Source organism: Natator depressus, chromosome 2 (assembly GCF_965152275.1).
Source record: "Natator depressus isolate rNatDep1 chromosome 2, rNatDep2.hap1, whole genome shotgun sequence".
NCBI classification, from domain to species: Eukaryota; Metazoa; Chordata; order Testudines; family Cheloniidae; genus Natator; species Natator depressus.
The window spans coordinates 193,681,327-193,700,220 of NC_134235.1; the positions used below are offsets into that span (position 1 = coordinate 193,681,327).

Genomic DNA, 18,894 nt, shown 5'->3' on the forward strand with positions numbered 1-18,894 from the left:
TGTTTTTTTGATGGAAAACTTTTCCAAAGTAGCAATGGAATTTCCACAAATCAATGGTCCATCCAGCTCAGTAACTTGTAGCCAAAAATGACCTATGCAGAATAGTTCAGAAGAAAACTCAAATTTAAAAAAAAATCCTGTTAGTGATAGGCAAGAGATTCTCAGCTTTCTCATAGTGTGGATCCATCTTATGGGTCACTTTCCCTAGCATTTGCATTCATAACATTCGTTTGGTAATAAATACATAATTGTGTACAGCAGTTACATGGAAAAGTAAATATTAAGAAAGTATTATGTATTTTTAGCTGGTTTATATGTGATTACCAGCAGGAAATGAAGACAGCCAACACCATGTGATCAGCCAGCTCTCTACTGACCACCAGTGAATTCCACAAGTTGGTTAACTATATATTGTGGAAGTGTACCCTGTAGGGTTTTTTAATGCTTTGCCCTTGGGTATTACATTGTCTAAGACTAACTGTTAAGAAGTTAACATTAGTGGAATCAGTATGGAGGATGCTTAGCTTTTCAGTTAATCTTGTTTTTTAACTTCAGTTCTTTAAAAATCCATATCCCCGTTCTTTAAATTTCAGTTACACTTCCTGAATTAACTCATGTCTGTTTCTAAGGACTGTGTTTAGAATAGCTTCTCCACTTGTATGCTTCAGAACAAGCTGTCCAAAGAAACTTTTTCCAAACTGTGTTTATAAATGATGTTTCAATCATTGTATGATATTGGGTTGACTGGATGTTGCTGTTACTGTTGTGGATTTTATTGCCTCTTTAAACTGTCTTAAACTTCATCATTGCTCCTCTGATCTAGAGACTGATAGTTAAGGTTAAGATTTTGTCACAGGTATTTTTAATGGAAGTCACGGAGAGGTCGGAGGCAATAAACAAAAATTCACTGAAGCTTGTCACCTGACCCTGACTGTTTTACTAAAAATACCAGGGGGCCATCGGCGGGGAGTGGGGAGGAAGGGACAGGGACTAACAGTCTGAGCCCCATTGGCTGTTGCTCCAGTCCTGGGGGCTGGCTGCTGCTCTAGCCCTGGGGGGCCGCGGTAGTCACGGAAGCCCGTTAAAGTCACAGAATTCATGACCTCCGTAACAAAATCGTATCCTTACCTGACATTATACCCTCACTATTGTATTCATATTTTTAAGATCTCACATATATAGCCATATACGGTTTTACTTCAGGATCTTTTTTAGAAAAACAACCTAACTAACCTTTCTTTGTATAGTTTGAAGCAAGGAATTTTAGTATCCCATTGATGGTTCTTATTCCATTGTGTTTCAAAAATGTCAGTTATGTAGAGGTCCTTTCCCTAATGCCAAACATTTTAGTTCCTCCATTTTGGCTTTTAGGCTTCTCATTGGTAAATGAACAGGTATCTATTTGTAAATATGTGCTTATTTGAATATATCTAGTCTTACTAAAATTACTCCCAGTTTCCCTCCTTCCCTTTTCTCTGTTGCAACTGTTTGTTGCTAACTGATTCCCATGCTACTGGACATGTAACTTGATTTCTGCTTATTAAAATTTTTATTCTGTTTTCCAATCTTCTCTAATCATAGAATCATAGAATATCAGGGTTGGAAGGGACCTCAGAAGGTCATCTAGTCTAACCCCCTGCTCAAAGCAGGACCAATCCCTAGCTAAATCATCCCAGCCAGGGCTTTGTCAAGCCTGACTTTAAAAACTTCTAAGGAAGAAGATTCCACCACCTCCCTAGGTAACACATTCCATTCAGTCCCTAGTCTGTAGCGGTGCATGGGATTCTTCTGTCCTAAGTGCAGGACTCTGCACTTGTCTTTGTTGAACCTCATCAGATTTCTTTTGGCCCAATCCTCTAATTTGTCTAGGGCCCTCTGTATCCTATCCCTACCCTCCAGCGTATCTACCTCTCCTCACAGTTTAGTGTCATCTGCAAACTTGCTGAGGATGCAATCCACACCATCCTCCAGATCATTAATAAAGATATTGAACAAAACCGGCCTGAGGACCGACTCTTGGGGCACTCCACTTGATACCAGCTGCCAACTAGACATGGAGCCATTGATCACTACCGGTTGAGCCCGACAATCTAGCCAGCTTGTTATCCACCTTATCGTCCATTCATCCAGCCCATCCTTCAACTTGCTGGCAAGAATACTGTGGGAGACCGTGTCAAAAGCTTTGCTAAAGTCAAGGAACAACACATCCACCGCTTTCCCCTCATCCACAGAGCCAATTATCTCGTCATAGAAGGCAATTAGATTAGTCAGGCATGACTTGCCCTTGGTGAATCCATTCTCTAATAAATTTCTTCCCACCACCCTTTTTTAACTTCATTGCCAGCAGTCTGGTTAAGATGGGAACCTTCCCTAAAAGTTTTCCAGAGCCTGAAACCAAAGCCCCTTTCTTTTCTATCTCATTTTTTCTCATTCATACATTAAGACTCATTCCCCCCAAAGGCTTTTCTGGGATGTGATTCAAATGTTGAACATAGCCCATTTCACTTTCACAACAATCTACTCTTGATAGGTTTTCTTCAGACAAAGTGAATCCAAGTTTTGCATGTGAGATTAAGAGGATGGACCATAATTGTCTGAATTGTCTTTACTCTCATTCTTGACATTCAAACGTTCAGGGAACTTCTACTGATTTACAAACCTCTTCATGAACTAATTAAAAGCAACCCAGAAAAGATCATTTAAGGTCCTGATTTTCAGAAGACCTTGCTCAGCACCCGCAAATCCATCTGAAGTAAATGGAAGCTGCAGGTGAAAATCAGACCTTTAAGCTTTATCAGTCAGTATATGCCTAATGTCCATTCACATGGCAAGCAGTCAGTTTGACTATAGTTAGAAAAGGCCCCAAGGATGTGCAAAACTCAGTGCTTCTGTAAAAAGGTTAATGATAGTTAATAATATAGCTCATTTCAGATTATTTGATTTTGTAAATGTTAATTAAACCTTATAATATGTCAGTGCATAAAGTATTATACCTATTTACAAATGACCTATGAAGAAACAGAAGCCCAGTGCCCAGAAGCCCAGAAGCCCAGAAACAGAAGCCCAGCCCTTACTTAAGTTCACCCAATGGTAGAACTAAACCCAAGAAGTCCTGACTTTAGCTCTCCTGTTCTACCTTATTTACAAAAAGGACCTAGATAATTTAAGTACAAAATGGCTTAATTCTCAAAGAGATGAGGTAATGTACAAAGAACTATCTACTTACCTACTTTAGGGTTTTATACTGCCTCCCATTGGTGTAGGATCTGAACATCTTCTACGTAAAATCATTAGCAAAGTCTCAGGTAGATTCATGGGTTTTCTTTCTCTTCACCCTTTATACAGTTAGAACTCTGTTTTGGGTAGGCTTTTTTTGATGGAGGTGATGGGAGGGAAGGAGTTGGCAGGGGTGTTCAACTTGCAAGTGTCACTTACAGTGCAAAAGTTTCCTCTCCGAGAGAGCCTTCCTATCATGTTGGGGTGGGATACAAACCCATGACTCCAGAGGAGACTGCACCCTGAACGCAGCACTTTATATTACTCACCTACCCTGATGGCCTGTGGCGCAGCCATTCAGCTATCTGTTGTTGGAGCGGGCAGTGCTCAGCTGAAGTCAAGGACTGCTCCCTCAGGAGATGGTCAGACACTAGACTGCCTGATCTCTGCAAGATTGTTCCATAGCCAGGTCCTCTCAGAGAATGCTTTGTCCCCAGCTCTCAGATGCTTCATCCTGATCTGAGACAATGTAGATCAGGGGTCTCAAACTCAAATGACCACGAGGGCTACATGAGGACTAGTGCATTGGCCCAAGGGCCGCATCACTGACACACACCCCTCGCTGCCTCCGCCCCCGCCCCCACTCCACCACTTCCATGAGGCCCTGCCCTGGCCCCGCCTCTTCCCACCCCTTCTCTGCCCCCATTCCAACCCCTTCCCCGAAGTTCCCACCCCAACTCCGCTCCTTCTCTGCACCTAGGGCTTGCAGGAGGTGTGCAGGGTGTGGCAGGGGCTCAGGGCAGGGAGTAGGGGTGTGGGGTATAGGAGGGGTGAAGGGTGCAGTAGGGGGTCAGGGTGCAGGGTGTGGCAGGAGGCTCAGGGCAGGGGGCTGGGGTGCAGCAGGGGGGTCAGGGTGCGGCAGGGGACTCAGAGCAGGGAGGTGGGGTGCCGGAGGGGTACAGGAGGGGGATCAGGGCAGGGGGTTGGGGTGCAGGAGCGATGCGACAGGGGGCTCAGGGCAGGAGGGGTGCAGGGTGCGGCGTGCAGCAGGGAGCTCAGGGCAGGGAGTTGGGGTGCAGGAGGGGTGTGGGATATGGCAGGGGCCTCAGCGCATGGAGTTGGGGTGCAGGAGGGATTCGGGATGCGGGCTCCGCTCCAGGAAGCAGCCGAAACCAGGTCCCTGCAGAGTGGGGGGTGGGCAGAGGGCTCCACATTGCTCTCGCTTCCAGGTACCTCCCCCAAAGCTCCCATTGGCCGCGGTTACCCGTTCCCGGCCAATGGGAGCTGCGGTTGGTGGTGCCTGGAAGCAAGAGCCCGGTGGAGCGCAGAGACATGGTTCTGCGCTCCACCGGGGGGGCGATCCCGCAGCCGGATTTGGCCCACAGGCTGTAGTTTGGCCACCCCTGGCCTGGAGGTAAGCGGGGGAGAGGCGGGGGGCGCGCAGGGAGCTTGGCGGGCCGCACAAAAGAACCCCACGGGCTGCATGTTTGACACCCCTGATGTAGATCATAAAGAAGAGTGCAGCTGTTGCAATGTTTCATAGATGGACATTTGGTCTTTGATGTAGCTGCGGCTTGATCTGTTGATTGCTTTGAAAATTAGGATCGAGGCTTTTAAACTAGCATCAGAAACTGACGGGAAGCCAGTGGAAGGACGTGAGCGCAGGCCTGGGTGTACTCAGTGTCTTAATCCGTGGAGAAGGTGGGCAGATGCATTCTGTACCAGTTGGAGCCTGTGCACAGCCTTCACGTTCAGATTCAGCTGCAGTGAGTTACAGGAATCCTACGTGAAGGTGACAAGTAGATGGATTACTGTGGCTAGGTACTCATCAGGGAAGATGGGGAGATGTTTCCTAGCAAGCTGGGGGTGAAAGAAGACATTTCTGGAAATTACCAGGTCATCCGGGCTTAACAACGAGCCAAACAAGAGCCGAAGACTCGTATGTCCATGGCCATGAAAAAACCATCATTTGGTGCCAGAAGAGCAGTTTTTGCTGTGCCCTGGTCTGAACCTGATCGTGACGTATCCAGGATGTTGGCACTTGGTAGTTACTATTTTCTCAATTATTTTGCTCAGGAACAGGAGGTTGGGGACATGATGGTGGTTTGAGAGATCTTCAGGGTTGAGTGTTGGCTTCTTGAGGATTGGGTGAACTATTGCATTTTTTTTAGGAGCTTAGTAGATGTTTCTCTGAAGGAGGCTTGACTGTTTCTATTCGGATGGATAAGGATCCATTTCACAGATTGTGGCTCTAATATTTCTTAGGAATTCTTGAGCTTTTTCATGAGTGATGGAGCCAAAGTCAAAGGTGATGGGGAAAATAATTCCACTCTGACCAGAGAATATTTTTTCCCAGTTAGCTCTATACACATTTGATTGATTTTATCAGTGGAATATGCTGAGAGCTCTTCACAGTGGTCAGTTCTGGGTCTGATGTCTGGGCTATGCCATATGGGTTCATTAGACAGTTCACTGCAGATTTAGCTCTGCTGGTTGTGGTTCTGTTGCACTCACTGCAGAAAAGTGGATGGCTTGTTTTGCCTCCTTTATTGCAGTGACACAGTTCTGTGAGTGTTGTTTGTGCTGCTGCCAGAGGGGTTCAGAATGATTTTTGTGCCACTTGCATTCTAGCTTTCTGCCTTGTGTTTGGGTGGCTTGTTTTCCTATGGTGAGTTGAAAACCTACGGACTTCAGGAATTTTCAGGGGTGGAATAGTTTTGGTTGCTCACTCCTGAAGTGGGAAGGCAAGATGGCTCTGATCTCTGCCTAGATGAGGTGATGATCATACCAAAAGAGTGGTATGTTGATGTTTCCAGTACCCAGTCTTAGGCTTAAGATAGGATTTAGCATATTTCCAGTTGCAGGTATAGGTCCAGGTTCAAATGCATTGAAATGTTTGTTTCTGGGATGGAACATCATCTGAATACAATAAAAAAATATTCAATAAATGAAGCTTTTTGCTAAAACTTTACAATATTTGACCATTTACAGACTGTAACAGGCTTTTTAAAATAAGTTATTAAAAACCTTCTAATGAGGCCATGAGGTGGGAGTGCAGGGTTGGCAATTTCCCGGTGGAAAATTAGTTTAGGACAGGGCACTGGTAAAACCGGCTTAAACAGGGAAACTGGTAAAATAATTGGATCAATGTCCAGCAAGTTCAGCAAGCATAGAATTAATCTTTTCAAATGTTGGATACATCCATTTAAAACTGAGGAATAGGCTTGGTCTGTCTATCTACATCAAAGTTGGTCTTCTGTGGCAGACTGCTATGTGGCCAAATGGACCTGGACTGGTAGTCTGCAACTCTGCATGCTTCTGATTGCTTAAAGTTTCAACTCTGTATTGTCGTCATTTTCATATGACTTTTGTTTATATAATATTGAAAACTGAAATGAATCATGACATGTAACTTCCTTGAGAAAATACCAAACCAAAATGTACAGACATGCAGATGTTCAGTGTTAGTTACATATATTAGTATTACACCCACTGCTGTTTTACTTATTATTTGTGTAACCATAAATTAATCTATGAATTTACTGCCTTATATCACCACAATTTGACTATATAATTAAACTAAGTTTAGTGTGGTGTGCATTAACGAAACCGTTTTCAAAATAGAAAATGCTTTAAACTGGGATTAACTAGTTTTTCCTAGGGTGGTAAAAACCATGATTTTACTGATTGAAAACTGTCTCTGGTCAATACCAAGCCAGCCCTGGGAGGGTGGAGAATACATGCTTCTCAAATTCTACCATGACTTATGCTCCATGCAACTTCATTGAGGTGAATCAGGGCAGAGTTTGGCCTATTATATTTAACCAGTTACCTACAGCTGATGAGCTCCAGGAAGAGCGAAACCAGTTCCGCCCTGTTTCAATAGTTATGAAAAGTTTGGACTGGTCCTGTAGTACTGTCCTGCAGCAAAAGGGTCATTCCTGAGTATAAGAATAATGCTATGAAGGAAGCTATCATCCTGGGATTCTCCTACCCACCTACAATGTCACATTTGCTCTTGGTCTCCCGTACATTACTCCTGGGAGAATCTGCGCCACTGCGCATTGCAGAATTTTGCAGAAATGTTTTTTGCGCAGAATTTCTTTTCCCATGCAGAAATGGGCTGCAGTGCTGCTGGCTGCCACTAGGGGCCGCTGTACCTGGCAGAGCCCAGCTTGAACATAGAAGACACTGCTGGGGAGAGTGCTAGAGGGTTTCTGGCAGCTGCAGTTCCCCGCATGCCCTAAGGGAAGGAGACAGCGGCGTGCAGGAAACTCATTTCAAGTCTGGGATTCAGCATCAGGCTGTTTTTCCTTCTGAATCCATGGGGGGGGGGGCATGGCTGGGCTTGGGTGCTGGTGGTGATGCAGTTGTCTGGGCTAGGGGGCCCCCGCAGCTGGACTCTGAGGGGGAGGGGTACAGGTATCTGGGATGAGGGGCATGGCTGGGCTCTGGGCTGGAGGGGGCAGAGAAGCAGGAACTGTGTTGTCATAGGGGTTTCTTTAACTCTCTACTCCTGGGCGAATTTTTGTGTGTCTCTGTATTGTTAGACATACTTGCTGACAGGTATTTTGAAATAAATTACCAAAATAATTGAAACTGGCATGATTGTGTAGTGTTATTTTGACAACTAAAATTTGCAGAATTTTAAAATATTGTGCACAGAATTTTTAACTTTTCAGCGCAGAATTCCTCCATGAGTACATACATAGGGGTCTCAGTGCTAATGAAAAATGCTAGATTAACATCACTGTAGAATGCTCTAGCCTCAGAAAAGATTCAGCAGTAGTGTTGCATGCTTCCCTGAGTGTGCCTTAACCATATTCTGGAAGAACAGCCTCTGACATAAGTTGAGTTTTCATGCCCAGTCATGAAACTTTAGCTATTGAGGAGGCTTTTCATGTGGCCACAAATTTTATGTAGCTCCTCATATAACTATCAAATAGTAATCACTTTTACTAGACCAGGAAAAAGTCTGTTGGCTGAAAACTGGAGCAACCAAAAGTCTGGTCTGAACAAGCAAAAACTGAATGACTTGTTGCCTGCTGGACAACCCTTAACTTAATTCTCTCTTTTCTTGTCCTGCTATGCTAAATGGGAGGGCAGGGAATGCTTTTGTCTGCTCAGCTACTACTCTGAAGGTGCCATCAGTGTAGTGGGGTGTAATTGCTGTTAGGTGGTACTTAGCAAAACTCACTGGGGGAGGCCAATTCCCATCTTCATCGATTTATAAGGCACCATTGTGATCATCTAGTCTGACCTCCTCTATAGCACAGGCCTGAATTAATTCCCGTTTGGTTAGATATGCTACTAAAAAAATAATAATCCTGGGTGCACTCATTAAGTATATGTCAGAGCAGCAGCTGCCTCTAGAAGGAAGGAAGGAACATACAAGAATATTACTTGCATCCAGATGTCAGGTTGGTTTTAGATGACAGGCAACAGCAGTCTGCCACCCTCTCCTACTTCCACCTCTGACCTCAATACCAAAAAACTCTCCCATCTTCCCTTATTAGAGTAGAAGGTTCACCATACAACACATCTTGGTCCCCTGTCTAGTTAGCTATAACATCACACTCTGTTTATTACAAGGTACAAAATTTGGAGAACCTAGAATGTTACTGACAAACTTTCAGACAGGGAGGAGGGCCAGTGACTAACTGAAAACATATATACAATGTCATACAAGTGGGGCATACACATAGCTTTAAAAAGTGGAAAAGCATTTTATTAGACAACCATACTTGATGAGTAAGTAGATGGTCCATGGACAACTCAGTTAACAAGCTTTCTTAGCCTGAAAAACACTTGATCACTGCCCATTTAGGCAGATTTTGACTAGTGAATGATAAAAAGCTCCATACTTCATTATCAAGCCTCCCCTTAGCAAATTCAGTTTACCTTAGTAAGTTGCAGTTTCTTATCTTCACAGTAACAAATTATTAATGCATCTAATCATGCTCAAGGTGTTTTCACAAGTTCAATCTCTATATAGCTATTGCATTTCCTATCTTGTGTACTAGTTATGTCCCTGTGCTAAACTGCCTAATGCAGTGGTTTGTTGGCAGACAGTTTACCTATTCCGGTTAATTTAGTACATTAAAGGGATTTAGGGTGACCAGACAGCAAGGGTAAAAAATTGGGACGGGGGTGGGGGGGTAAAAGGAGCCTATGTAAGAAAAAGCCCCAAATATCTGGACTGTCCCTATAAAATCAGGACATCTGGTCACCCTAAAGCAGTGGTTCTTAACCTTTACTGCAGCCTGCACCCCATTGGTCTCAAAATATGTTCTCACACCCCTTATCAAAAATCGTTGAAGTAGGTCAGTTCTTTAAACCTAGATATATTTTTTGTTTGTATATTACAGTAATCATTAAAAAAATGTATAATGTTAATAAATACATAGGTTTGATGAAACAAAGTAGTTGTACTTACCTACCTGTGCTTAATTTGTGTTTTCGATGATTTACCTTCTAAAAAAATCTGGCCTGTCTCGCACCCCCAGAAAGGGCATCTTGCAGCCCCAGGGGGTGCGTGCACGCCAGGTTAAGAACCACTGCCCTAAAGGGACTTGTAAAAGATGACTTATGATAAAAAAATGACCATGTGTGCTCTAACTTACGGAATAATCATCAGCCTTAGCAGGAGCCAAGGATGTACTACATACACCAGCAGTGAGACCACAGCTACTGTGTTGAGTCCAGGTCCAAACACTTTATCTCCAGAAATATGTTAATAAGTTGGAGAGTATTAAAAGAAAACCAATTAAAATAAGGGGGGGGGTAATTAATTTGAGTGAGTGAACAAGATATGTATAACTTGGTCGGCCAAGTGACTAAGGGGAGAGGAAAATAATCTCCAGATACTGGAAGGATGTAAAGGAATTGTGTAGGAAGCCTCTGGGGGTTGCGGGGCTAATTAATAGTAATGGAATGAATGCAAACACAGGGAAGTTTAATTTGGATATCAGGGAAAATTTCTTAACCAGGAGCTCCATTAGGGCATGTGAATTAGACAACCAGCCGGTTAGACAATGATCTAGTTCACCTGACCACAGGTGGCCGCCCTGAGCATTCTTCAGCCACAGCATTTGGTCCTGGCCAGAGAGTATCCTCTACCAGACAAGGGTCTGTGGAAAAAATATTTCCCCTGCTCTGTATGAGACATGCTAAACTCAGACCTAGCTGAGTGCTGATCAGCAGAGCATTCCTTAAATCTGCCCAAGTGAACTGAAAGTGCTTATGATGTCATTACTCAAATCTGTTTGGCTGCGTTTGACGTATTGAATAAACTGATCCTGTGACATGGGAGCCACAGGAGGAATGGGGTGGGGGACAGAAGGAGGAATGCGGGAATCCACACATCTCCTCTCTTCTATAAGAGATGCACATACTGAACTTACAGGAGTTGAATAAAGAAATGCTGAGGTTGCATGACCCAAGATGACCGCATTTGACCTTAACAGTTTTGCTCACTTGTGACACTCTCTCCAAGACCCAATCAACTTCAATAAGAAACAGCATAAAGTATGATGCCAGCTTAGGCAGCAGGTAATAAAATAACTCTGAAAATATGATCATTTTGAGTGAAAAAGCAGCAGAAACAGACCATACTAGTGAGAGAGGAGAAAATAGAGCTATGGAGAAAAAAAGTCTGCAGCTCCGAGCACATACAGGGATTTGCTTCTACATTCATATAAATCGCTTCTTCTTTATATCCAGGCTTAGTGGAAGCCAAATGTCATATTGGAGGCTTAGAGAACAGAGGCCATTCAGAGCAGCTAAATGGAGTGGGTTTAAGTGATAGGACAGGTTGATTTGATCCACTATTCACTTATTAGGCCTGTGTGAACAGGTAGCCTCCCCACCCATTGCAAGACAGTCAATCTTCCCTATGTAAAGTGAAAACTCACTCTATCTTAAGCAGGCATTTTAGATAGATTCACCTTCAGTTACATTGTTGAACGTCATGAGGAGGTATTATAACACAATACTGCCTTGGCTTACCAGTGCTTCATACATGCAGCTCCCCAAAAAATTAAGGTAAGGGAAGAGTCCAATAACACAAACGTTTCCTTCTTGATACTGAGATTGATATTACCTACTGTTTGCATTGCTGATATTTTGTCTGCTTGGTGAACTTCTGAGGCTTTCGTACAAGTCTTCCTCATGTTGAAGACAAACTTATTTACCTGCCATTGTCTTAAACTATAAGCTGCAAGAATACTACATTCTTGGAGTCCAGTGGCTCCAGTGTTTGACTGGCAGAACTTGCTAGCCACTAAAAAAAAAACATCCTTATTAAAATCAAAGTTATGTGATCTGAGGTTAGAATGCTCACAAAATTGCTATCCTGTAGTTCTACTCCAGAGCAATCTCATTGGCTGGGAAAGAGAGACAACTGTCCATTGAGACCTCTTCTGACCAGTCCCAAATCTGTAGCTATGATGTCATTCTTAGTATCAAAAAGGGAATGTGAGCATCTTGGACCTCTTCTTGAAAGAGGTAAACAGTTCTTACAGAGTCTGTTGTAATAGTATATAAAATGAAGATACAAGGGTAGGCGGTGAGTTATATGTGCCTGTGATGCCCTTGCTCCACAAATATTCAGGAACGTGGGCTCGGCTACACCAATATTTGGGATTATATTTTCAGAGCTGTCCCATCCACAGGCTGGACCAGGGCAAAAGTCCCAGGCCCCACACTTTGCAGGGCCTCATGCTTCAGCAGGATGCTGGGTCCAGGGTGGCCTGGGGGCTAGCGGGGGGCCTAGTGCCGGCAGAAGCGAGTGACCCAGCCCCAGACCCAGCCTGCCCCACTCCGCCCTGCCCTGCCTCTTCCTGCCCCTGCTCTGCCCCCTCCCCACCCCCATTCCACCCGTTCCCTCAAGCCTCAATCCTTTCCAGCTTCCGCACCCCGCCCCCCCGAAGCGATGCGGGAGCCAGCAGGGTGGATTGGGGCGGGCTGGGGCTGGGTCGCTCGCTGCTGCCAGCACCAGGCTCCCCACTAAACCCCCAGGCCACCCTGGATCCCATGTCCCCCTGAAGCACGGGGCTCCCCAAAACGTGGGGCCCAGGGCGATTGCCCCGGTCTGTCCTATGGGCGGGACAGCTCTGCTTGGACCCGTTCTGGACACCACCAAAAATTATACAAACCTGGCATCCATGGATACAAGTACCTATTTTTTAATTGGAACCCTATTTTATCTACATATTTCAAACAGTGAAGCTCAGCAGCTTCCTGAAAGGCATACCAGCAGTGCATGCTATTCTGCCTAAAGGTCAATTGGTTGGCTCAACAACCCACATTATGAAAGAAAGCCATAATGTACATAATCAATGCTGCATATTGTGCCAGGAGGAAATGGCACTTTTCCTCAGTTAATTGCAATTGACATCTAATTTGCATATCTTGTTTGCTGTAATAGTGTAGAACTCTAGCTATATTTACATGGTAAAGGAAACATGCTCAACTGCTACTTGATCTTAAATTACTCAAACTGTGACACCTGCCTATTAGAATGACTTGTGTGTAGGTCAAAGAGCAGAGAGAAATTTCAGCATTAAATTTACTTGGCAATTTACAGATCATGAACAATAGTGAAACAACCACCATGGCATGCCTTCAGGGCTTGACACATTGAGGGGAGAACAAGCTATCTAGCACTCCGAATATGGTACACTAAAATGTCAAAGAGATTTCAGCATCTTGAGACTTAAATATTCCAGAATGTTTTGACATCTCTAAATATAACTACCCCCAATCAGATGCACTCCAGAAATACTGGTGGCTCACCTGAGACACTCCTTGAGGTTAGAAGTTACTCAAGTTAAGGGACAATCTCTCATGGAGATAATACCTGCTCAAGCAATCACTTGGTAATAAGACAACTCCTTGAGGCAGCACAGTATTTCTCAAGGAATCAAAAACTTTCCCAAGGTCATGAGCTAAGAATCCTTTGGAGACACCAAGAAATTCCTTCAAGATAGCTGATGCCATATGACACCAAGTCTCTATGTTAATGGCAAGAATAAGTCATACTCAAAGTCACAGGAAGCTGATCAAAACAAGAGGCAGAAGCCACAAAATGGTTGGAGGCGCCAACCGTGCTTCCACATGCTATAGAATGCAAATCTGGTTGTAAGTCATTCAGAACAGATGAAAGCCAATGCAAGATGTCCAACAGCTCAAATCTAGATAATCCACTTCAGCACTATTTAGAGCCAGGGGCTCCTGACTGGCGTAATTTTTGCCAGAAGTTTACATCTCAGTCAGTGGAACACTGAATGGCAGCTGAGAATCAGATCTGACTGCACAGGACTTAGAGCTCATTAGCTTGCTTTGGTAAACTTCTAAATTCCATTCTGTAGGGAGAAACTGCTGCTGCCTATAATGTCCAGGGACTATCCCCTCCAGATTACTTACCAAGACTTCGGAACAATTGAAGAAGTGATTGCCCCAAGTTAATTCTAGTTTTAGCAGTGAGCCTAGTGCATGCTGTGACAGGACTTCAGAGAGTTTAATGAGTGCTTTGTGAATACTCATACATTCCAGACATGAGCAACAACATCTGTAATCTAGATACCTTATTAAAGAGTCTTAGTGTGTAGTCTGTTGGCTTGTCTCCCCATCCCAGAAAGGATTAATGCCCCACCTAGCGTCTGTTCAGGGCACTGTTTAGTGGTTGTATTGACAGTCTTTAGCAGACCTCCCCAAAAAAGCAGTTCAACCTTTCCCCTGACCTACAGGTATCCCTCCTGGCAGCTCTTCTCCAGTCTAGAAGCAGTCTGCTTAGGCATCCCCCAGTACAAGCACCAACTTGCTTCTATAGTTCTCCTCAACTGAGCTCTTTCAGCCTTTATAGGAATCAGCTACTCATCAAACTGTCACCTGACTCCTTCCCAGCTGGGTCTGATAATCCCCTCTACAAGGCCCAAACACCTGTTTTTAAAGGGCCTCTGGCCCCAGACTCTCTGACCCTTAAAGAAGCAAACCACCCTGTTACATAGGGCTTTAGGTTTAAAGTAATCCCAATAACTCAGGACAGAATTTTCCTAGGAAACAGCCAAACTGAACAAAATCATTAAGGAGAAGTTAGGACAAACAGGTAACTTCAGGAATATATAATTCTATGGATAGGACACAGAATAAGTTTGTAGAAGTTGGATTGTAGCTACATATAAAAGCCAAAAAGAGAAACAGTAGAACATTGCACTGAAACAGACCATGGAAATAATGACATCAGCTCCCAACATCCAAGAAATGTACTTCATTTGGACCCAATAATTGGAGGTAATTGGAAGGGTGCTTTTCTGCATCAACATCCACAGCTCCTGGCTGAATGGGCAAAAAGCTTTCATAACTTGATATTTTTGATCAGGCAACTACCAGTCTGCCTGTATCTAACCAAACTAACAGCAGATTGCCTAATAGAGTAGTACAGATGATGTAACAGCCTTTTTCAGTGGAGGTGGCAGACCCACTTGTCTTAAATTAGTAGCATAAATGTCCTTGTCCACAACCACATTGATGTCTGTAAGCCAAGGGACAGTGAGGTTTAATGTATATGAGCGAGAGCTGATGCTGAAACTTGTAGATCAGTTGGTCATACACTAAAATTAACTATCTCCCCCAGGTGAAGGTCATCTATGATGCAGGCCAATAAATTGCTACCCTCTTGAAAGCCCCCTAGAGCATACCGTGCCCTATAATCCTTACTGAAGGAGGAGCCTTCTGATTCAACATCATTCCTTCCTGCAGAGTCATAAAAAAGCTATACAAAAGAGGGGAAGCAACAGATGCAATCTGACAGCAAATGTGAAATAAGGAAGGAGCATCTCAGCAAAGACACCATAGATGTTGAGGCACAAGAACACAAGTCTGAAGTCCAAAAGCATGCTGAAATTAGTCATTCAAATATCCATCTCCAGTTTTGTTTTTGTTCATTTTTTTTAATGTGAACATTTTAAATTAAATTTATGTATGGGTTATTTATTTGTTTGGTTTTTATTGGGGCTGGGAGAGGAGAAAGGATGTGAACAGCCCACACAAAACATAAGGTTGTTGTGGGGGGAGGAAGGCTAAAGTAGGCAATATGGGAATTGCCACGCAGGCTAATTCAGTGTTGATCCTTCATTGTTAGTAAATGTGCACGGCAGGAAGGGGGAATTAAAGTCTCAAGTCTAGCAGCTGGATGGTACCAGATGAGACCAGCCCCAAGCCCTGTTGGCAGTTCCTGAGCCAAAAGAGATGGCTGAAAATGCAATGTTAAGCTTGATAGTGTCCCACCATTACCCCAGTAAGCTTCTCCCTACCCCACACAACAAATAGAAGAAACAGAAGGATATGAATATCTGTATGCCCTGATACTTATGAGTTCTGCATCAACTGATGACTGACCCCCCACCAAATCTTGAGGTACTCCATAATTTGTGCACCAGAGGGCATAGTGGCCAGGTCAGGGGCCCTATCAGAAGGTCATGCTCCTTAAGTCCCATTCCTATTTCCTTCATACAATATGGCAAAATGGACCTCTAATCTGAGCTCTTTCTCAGAAAGGAAGAAGTATGTAAAGCCTATCCATTGTGACTGTGGCAATGGCCATGAACCACTTTTGTCAATGCCAAATCGCTTGCACCTCAGATCTCGGACTATGCTGGCCTTGATGTAGGCTTTAGCCTTGCTTTTAGAGTAACTGTCAAACACCTTTCCCCCTGGTGATGAGAAAGAAAATTAGTAATGTTGTTACTAATGCCTATAACATGCATATCCCTGAGAGTGCAAGTTTGATGAAGTTGGGATGTATATTGCTTTTGGGTATTTGTTGGATGAGCAAGTGAAAGCCTTATGGTGTGTTGGAGTCCATTATCAACTGTGTTGTAGGTAACGAAGGTGGCAGAGCATACAAGAGCATTCTACCTTAACTTCTTATATCCATGCTTTTAAGGTTTTAAGTGGCTGGGGTGTGTCCTTAATTGCTACTAAAAATTACTTTTGTTAGTTGATTTCCTAGGTTTTTTATATAGGCTTTAGGGTACCTCAGTGGATAGCTACCAAGAAGTAGGGAGAAAGGGAGCTGCACCTGCTTGCGAATTGAAAAGAGAAGCTGTGCTGCTAAGGTGCCCCTGACTATGATGACCCTCCTGAAGCATGCTCCTCAACCTTCAAACCTGCCAATGTGTGACAGCCACCACTGTGATTGACACCAGGGCTGAACTCCAGAGCTAAAAACATGAACAGTTAGCGTTTATGCTAAAGAACTAGCCTCTGAAGTTCAGAGCTATCAGATTCGGAGCCTCGGGCATGGAGAGGCACACAACCCGCACATCGACAAGTGCATCATACAAGCAAAATGTGTGACAAACAGCTGAAATGTGACACGTATATTTTGTTGATTCCCACCATAATGTATAGATTGTATTTAAGTACAAAGTTTAAAAGAAGTCTTTTCACGCTGTGAACCACACAGAGCCATCTGCCCGCATAAATCAGTAGCAGACTTTGAACCCCTTGATCTTCAAATTGCTAGCTTAGGCCAATTACTGTTTGAGCTATGCTAATAATTGCTAGCCACTTTGTGGATTAGCCACTGAATGAGAACTTGACATGTGCTTTCTGAGTGGCTTACACAACTGTTTACTAGTCAGCAGTAGAATATTGATGATCAGGAATCCTGGATTCTGTTCTTGGGTCTGAAAAGTGTAGACCTGGCTTGACATGACTAATTGGACGTGGGTGAGGCCTCATTTTTTGGGAGACAGTATTATCAGTAGGCTGAAAGCAGAATGTCTGTACTAGTTAAAACAAGGGGGAAACCCAGGAAACCATTTATAATGGATAAAATAACAATAACTAAAATGAGGCTGGAATATAAGATGAGGTAAAGAGTAAGTCATGTATGGACAGTGCGTGCTGTCCCAAGCCAATCCCAAAACATGTGATGCACTGTATAGCAAAATGCAATATAATGTGTAAATGTATATAAAGGAAGAGGTTTGCAGTGTAACTTTGGGTGTGTGGTATGCCCTATACACACCCACTACGCTTGAGTGTGATTAACTCAGCGTAGCTTTGCCGTATGCCAAATAAAAATATGAGTGACAGACTCTGAAGTTAAACTAAGTTCTAGGAAAGCCAAGTGGAAGGAGGTCTCAGAGGGAATCCCAACAAGAGGGGCGTGCAATCATAGTGGTTAGAAATACAGTAACTGAAACTGGTTTAGTCAATCTTAAAGGCAGTGTGCTACAGTGAACAAGCTGAGGGTGGGAGATCTGGGGTTAGAATCCAGGTCTCCTGAGTCTCACTCCAGCACTCAGGCTCTTATAACAAGAAGTGCTCAGAAGCCTTAACAATAGGCATGACTACCTCCAATAAAGGTTTTTTCAGCAGCTCTTTGCTGGTTGTGACTTGCATGGAAATACAAAGGACAGCTAGCTTTAAATTCTTGGTCTCCTCCTTCCTAGTTCAGGGAATTATCCCCTAGGTTATAGAGGTATGCTAACTCACTCTCTTTCACCCCACTCTTTGGCCGGGGCTGCTGTGTTGTCAAATTTAGCAGCTTCAGCTTGATACATAAATTTTCAATTATGGCTAAAAAGTTATAAAATGCTCTCTAGTCAAGCACAGCTATGTTCAACTGATATTCCGGGAATCAGCACATGAGGAGCAACAGTATGCACAAGGGACAGATCCCATAATCTGAGTATTTTAGATTCCTTGGAAAGGGCATACAAAGAAAAGTGAGACAATGCAGTGAAAAATTGCCCAAAAGGGGCAATTTTTGAGTTCTTACTTCTTTCTGTCAGTCCATTTTTCAATCACACCATCATGAAAAATTCAAATCATGCTCAAAGTTTACATTCTATGTTTTAATTTTAGCCATGTTATTCATATTTTTACAGTTTAAAACTCCTTTTAACTGAAATCTGTAATGCAACCTTAACTATGGAGTCATGATCAGAAACTCTATAATAAATATGCAAACAAGCTTACACATTAATGAACCAAGATCAGATGTTTTGAAATCATCCAATTACTAGAAAATGGTTTGCATAGATTGTAATAATACCTCTATTTTTTCCATATTAGGAGTCTGAAACAATCTTCTTTAAAACCCTTCAATCAAATTTTCAGCATGTGCAAGTGTATGAGAACCAGTCTCTTCAGAAGAAAGCTTTGGCTTCTATTCCAGTCCAAGCATTGAAAGAGAAAGCTCAAGAAAAGTTAGCACAAGCCAAAAAAGTGGATGAAGGTATTAGTTCTGACAATTTATGAGACACTAAAAATACTAGGTTAAACATTTGGACGTAATGTGCATGTTTATAGACTAGGATTGTCATTATATTTTTGTGACTTCAGAGTACTAGTTTTAAACTACACTAGTATTCAGAATGTATGTAGTATGCCATCTTATTCAATTAGTTTATCTGCTTAGTCAAAAAAGAAAAGTGCTTGGAGAATTAATGCTAATTCTTAGTTTAGGTTTGTTTTCTTTGTTTAAAATCATATTAGATAAAATTTTGAGGATCACATTTCTTCGGTCCTTCAGGTTAATCTGTTGAGTACCAGCGCATCATATGCATTTAAAATTCATGTGTGCACAGGGCTGAAGCAAAGTCCTGTATTCTGTACAGATGGGTCTTTGAGAGGTTTCATAAATTCAGTTCAGCTGAACCATTT

At 43.1% G+C, this 18,894-nt stretch overlaps 1 protein-coding gene across 1 annotated transcript in view; it reads left to right on the forward strand.

Annotated features, from left to right (window-relative positions):
* Window positions 1–18,894, forward strand: part of NGLY1 (N-glycanase 1) — a 46,531-nt gene that overhangs the window by 8,088 nt on the left and 19,549 nt on the right. Inside the window, exon 4 of the mRNA XM_074945640.1 lies at window positions 18,304–18,466. Within this exon, the coding sequence (XP_074801741.1) occupies window positions 18,304–18,466 (163 nt within the window). The remainder of the gene's footprint in view (window positions 1–18,303; window positions 18,467–18,894) is intronic.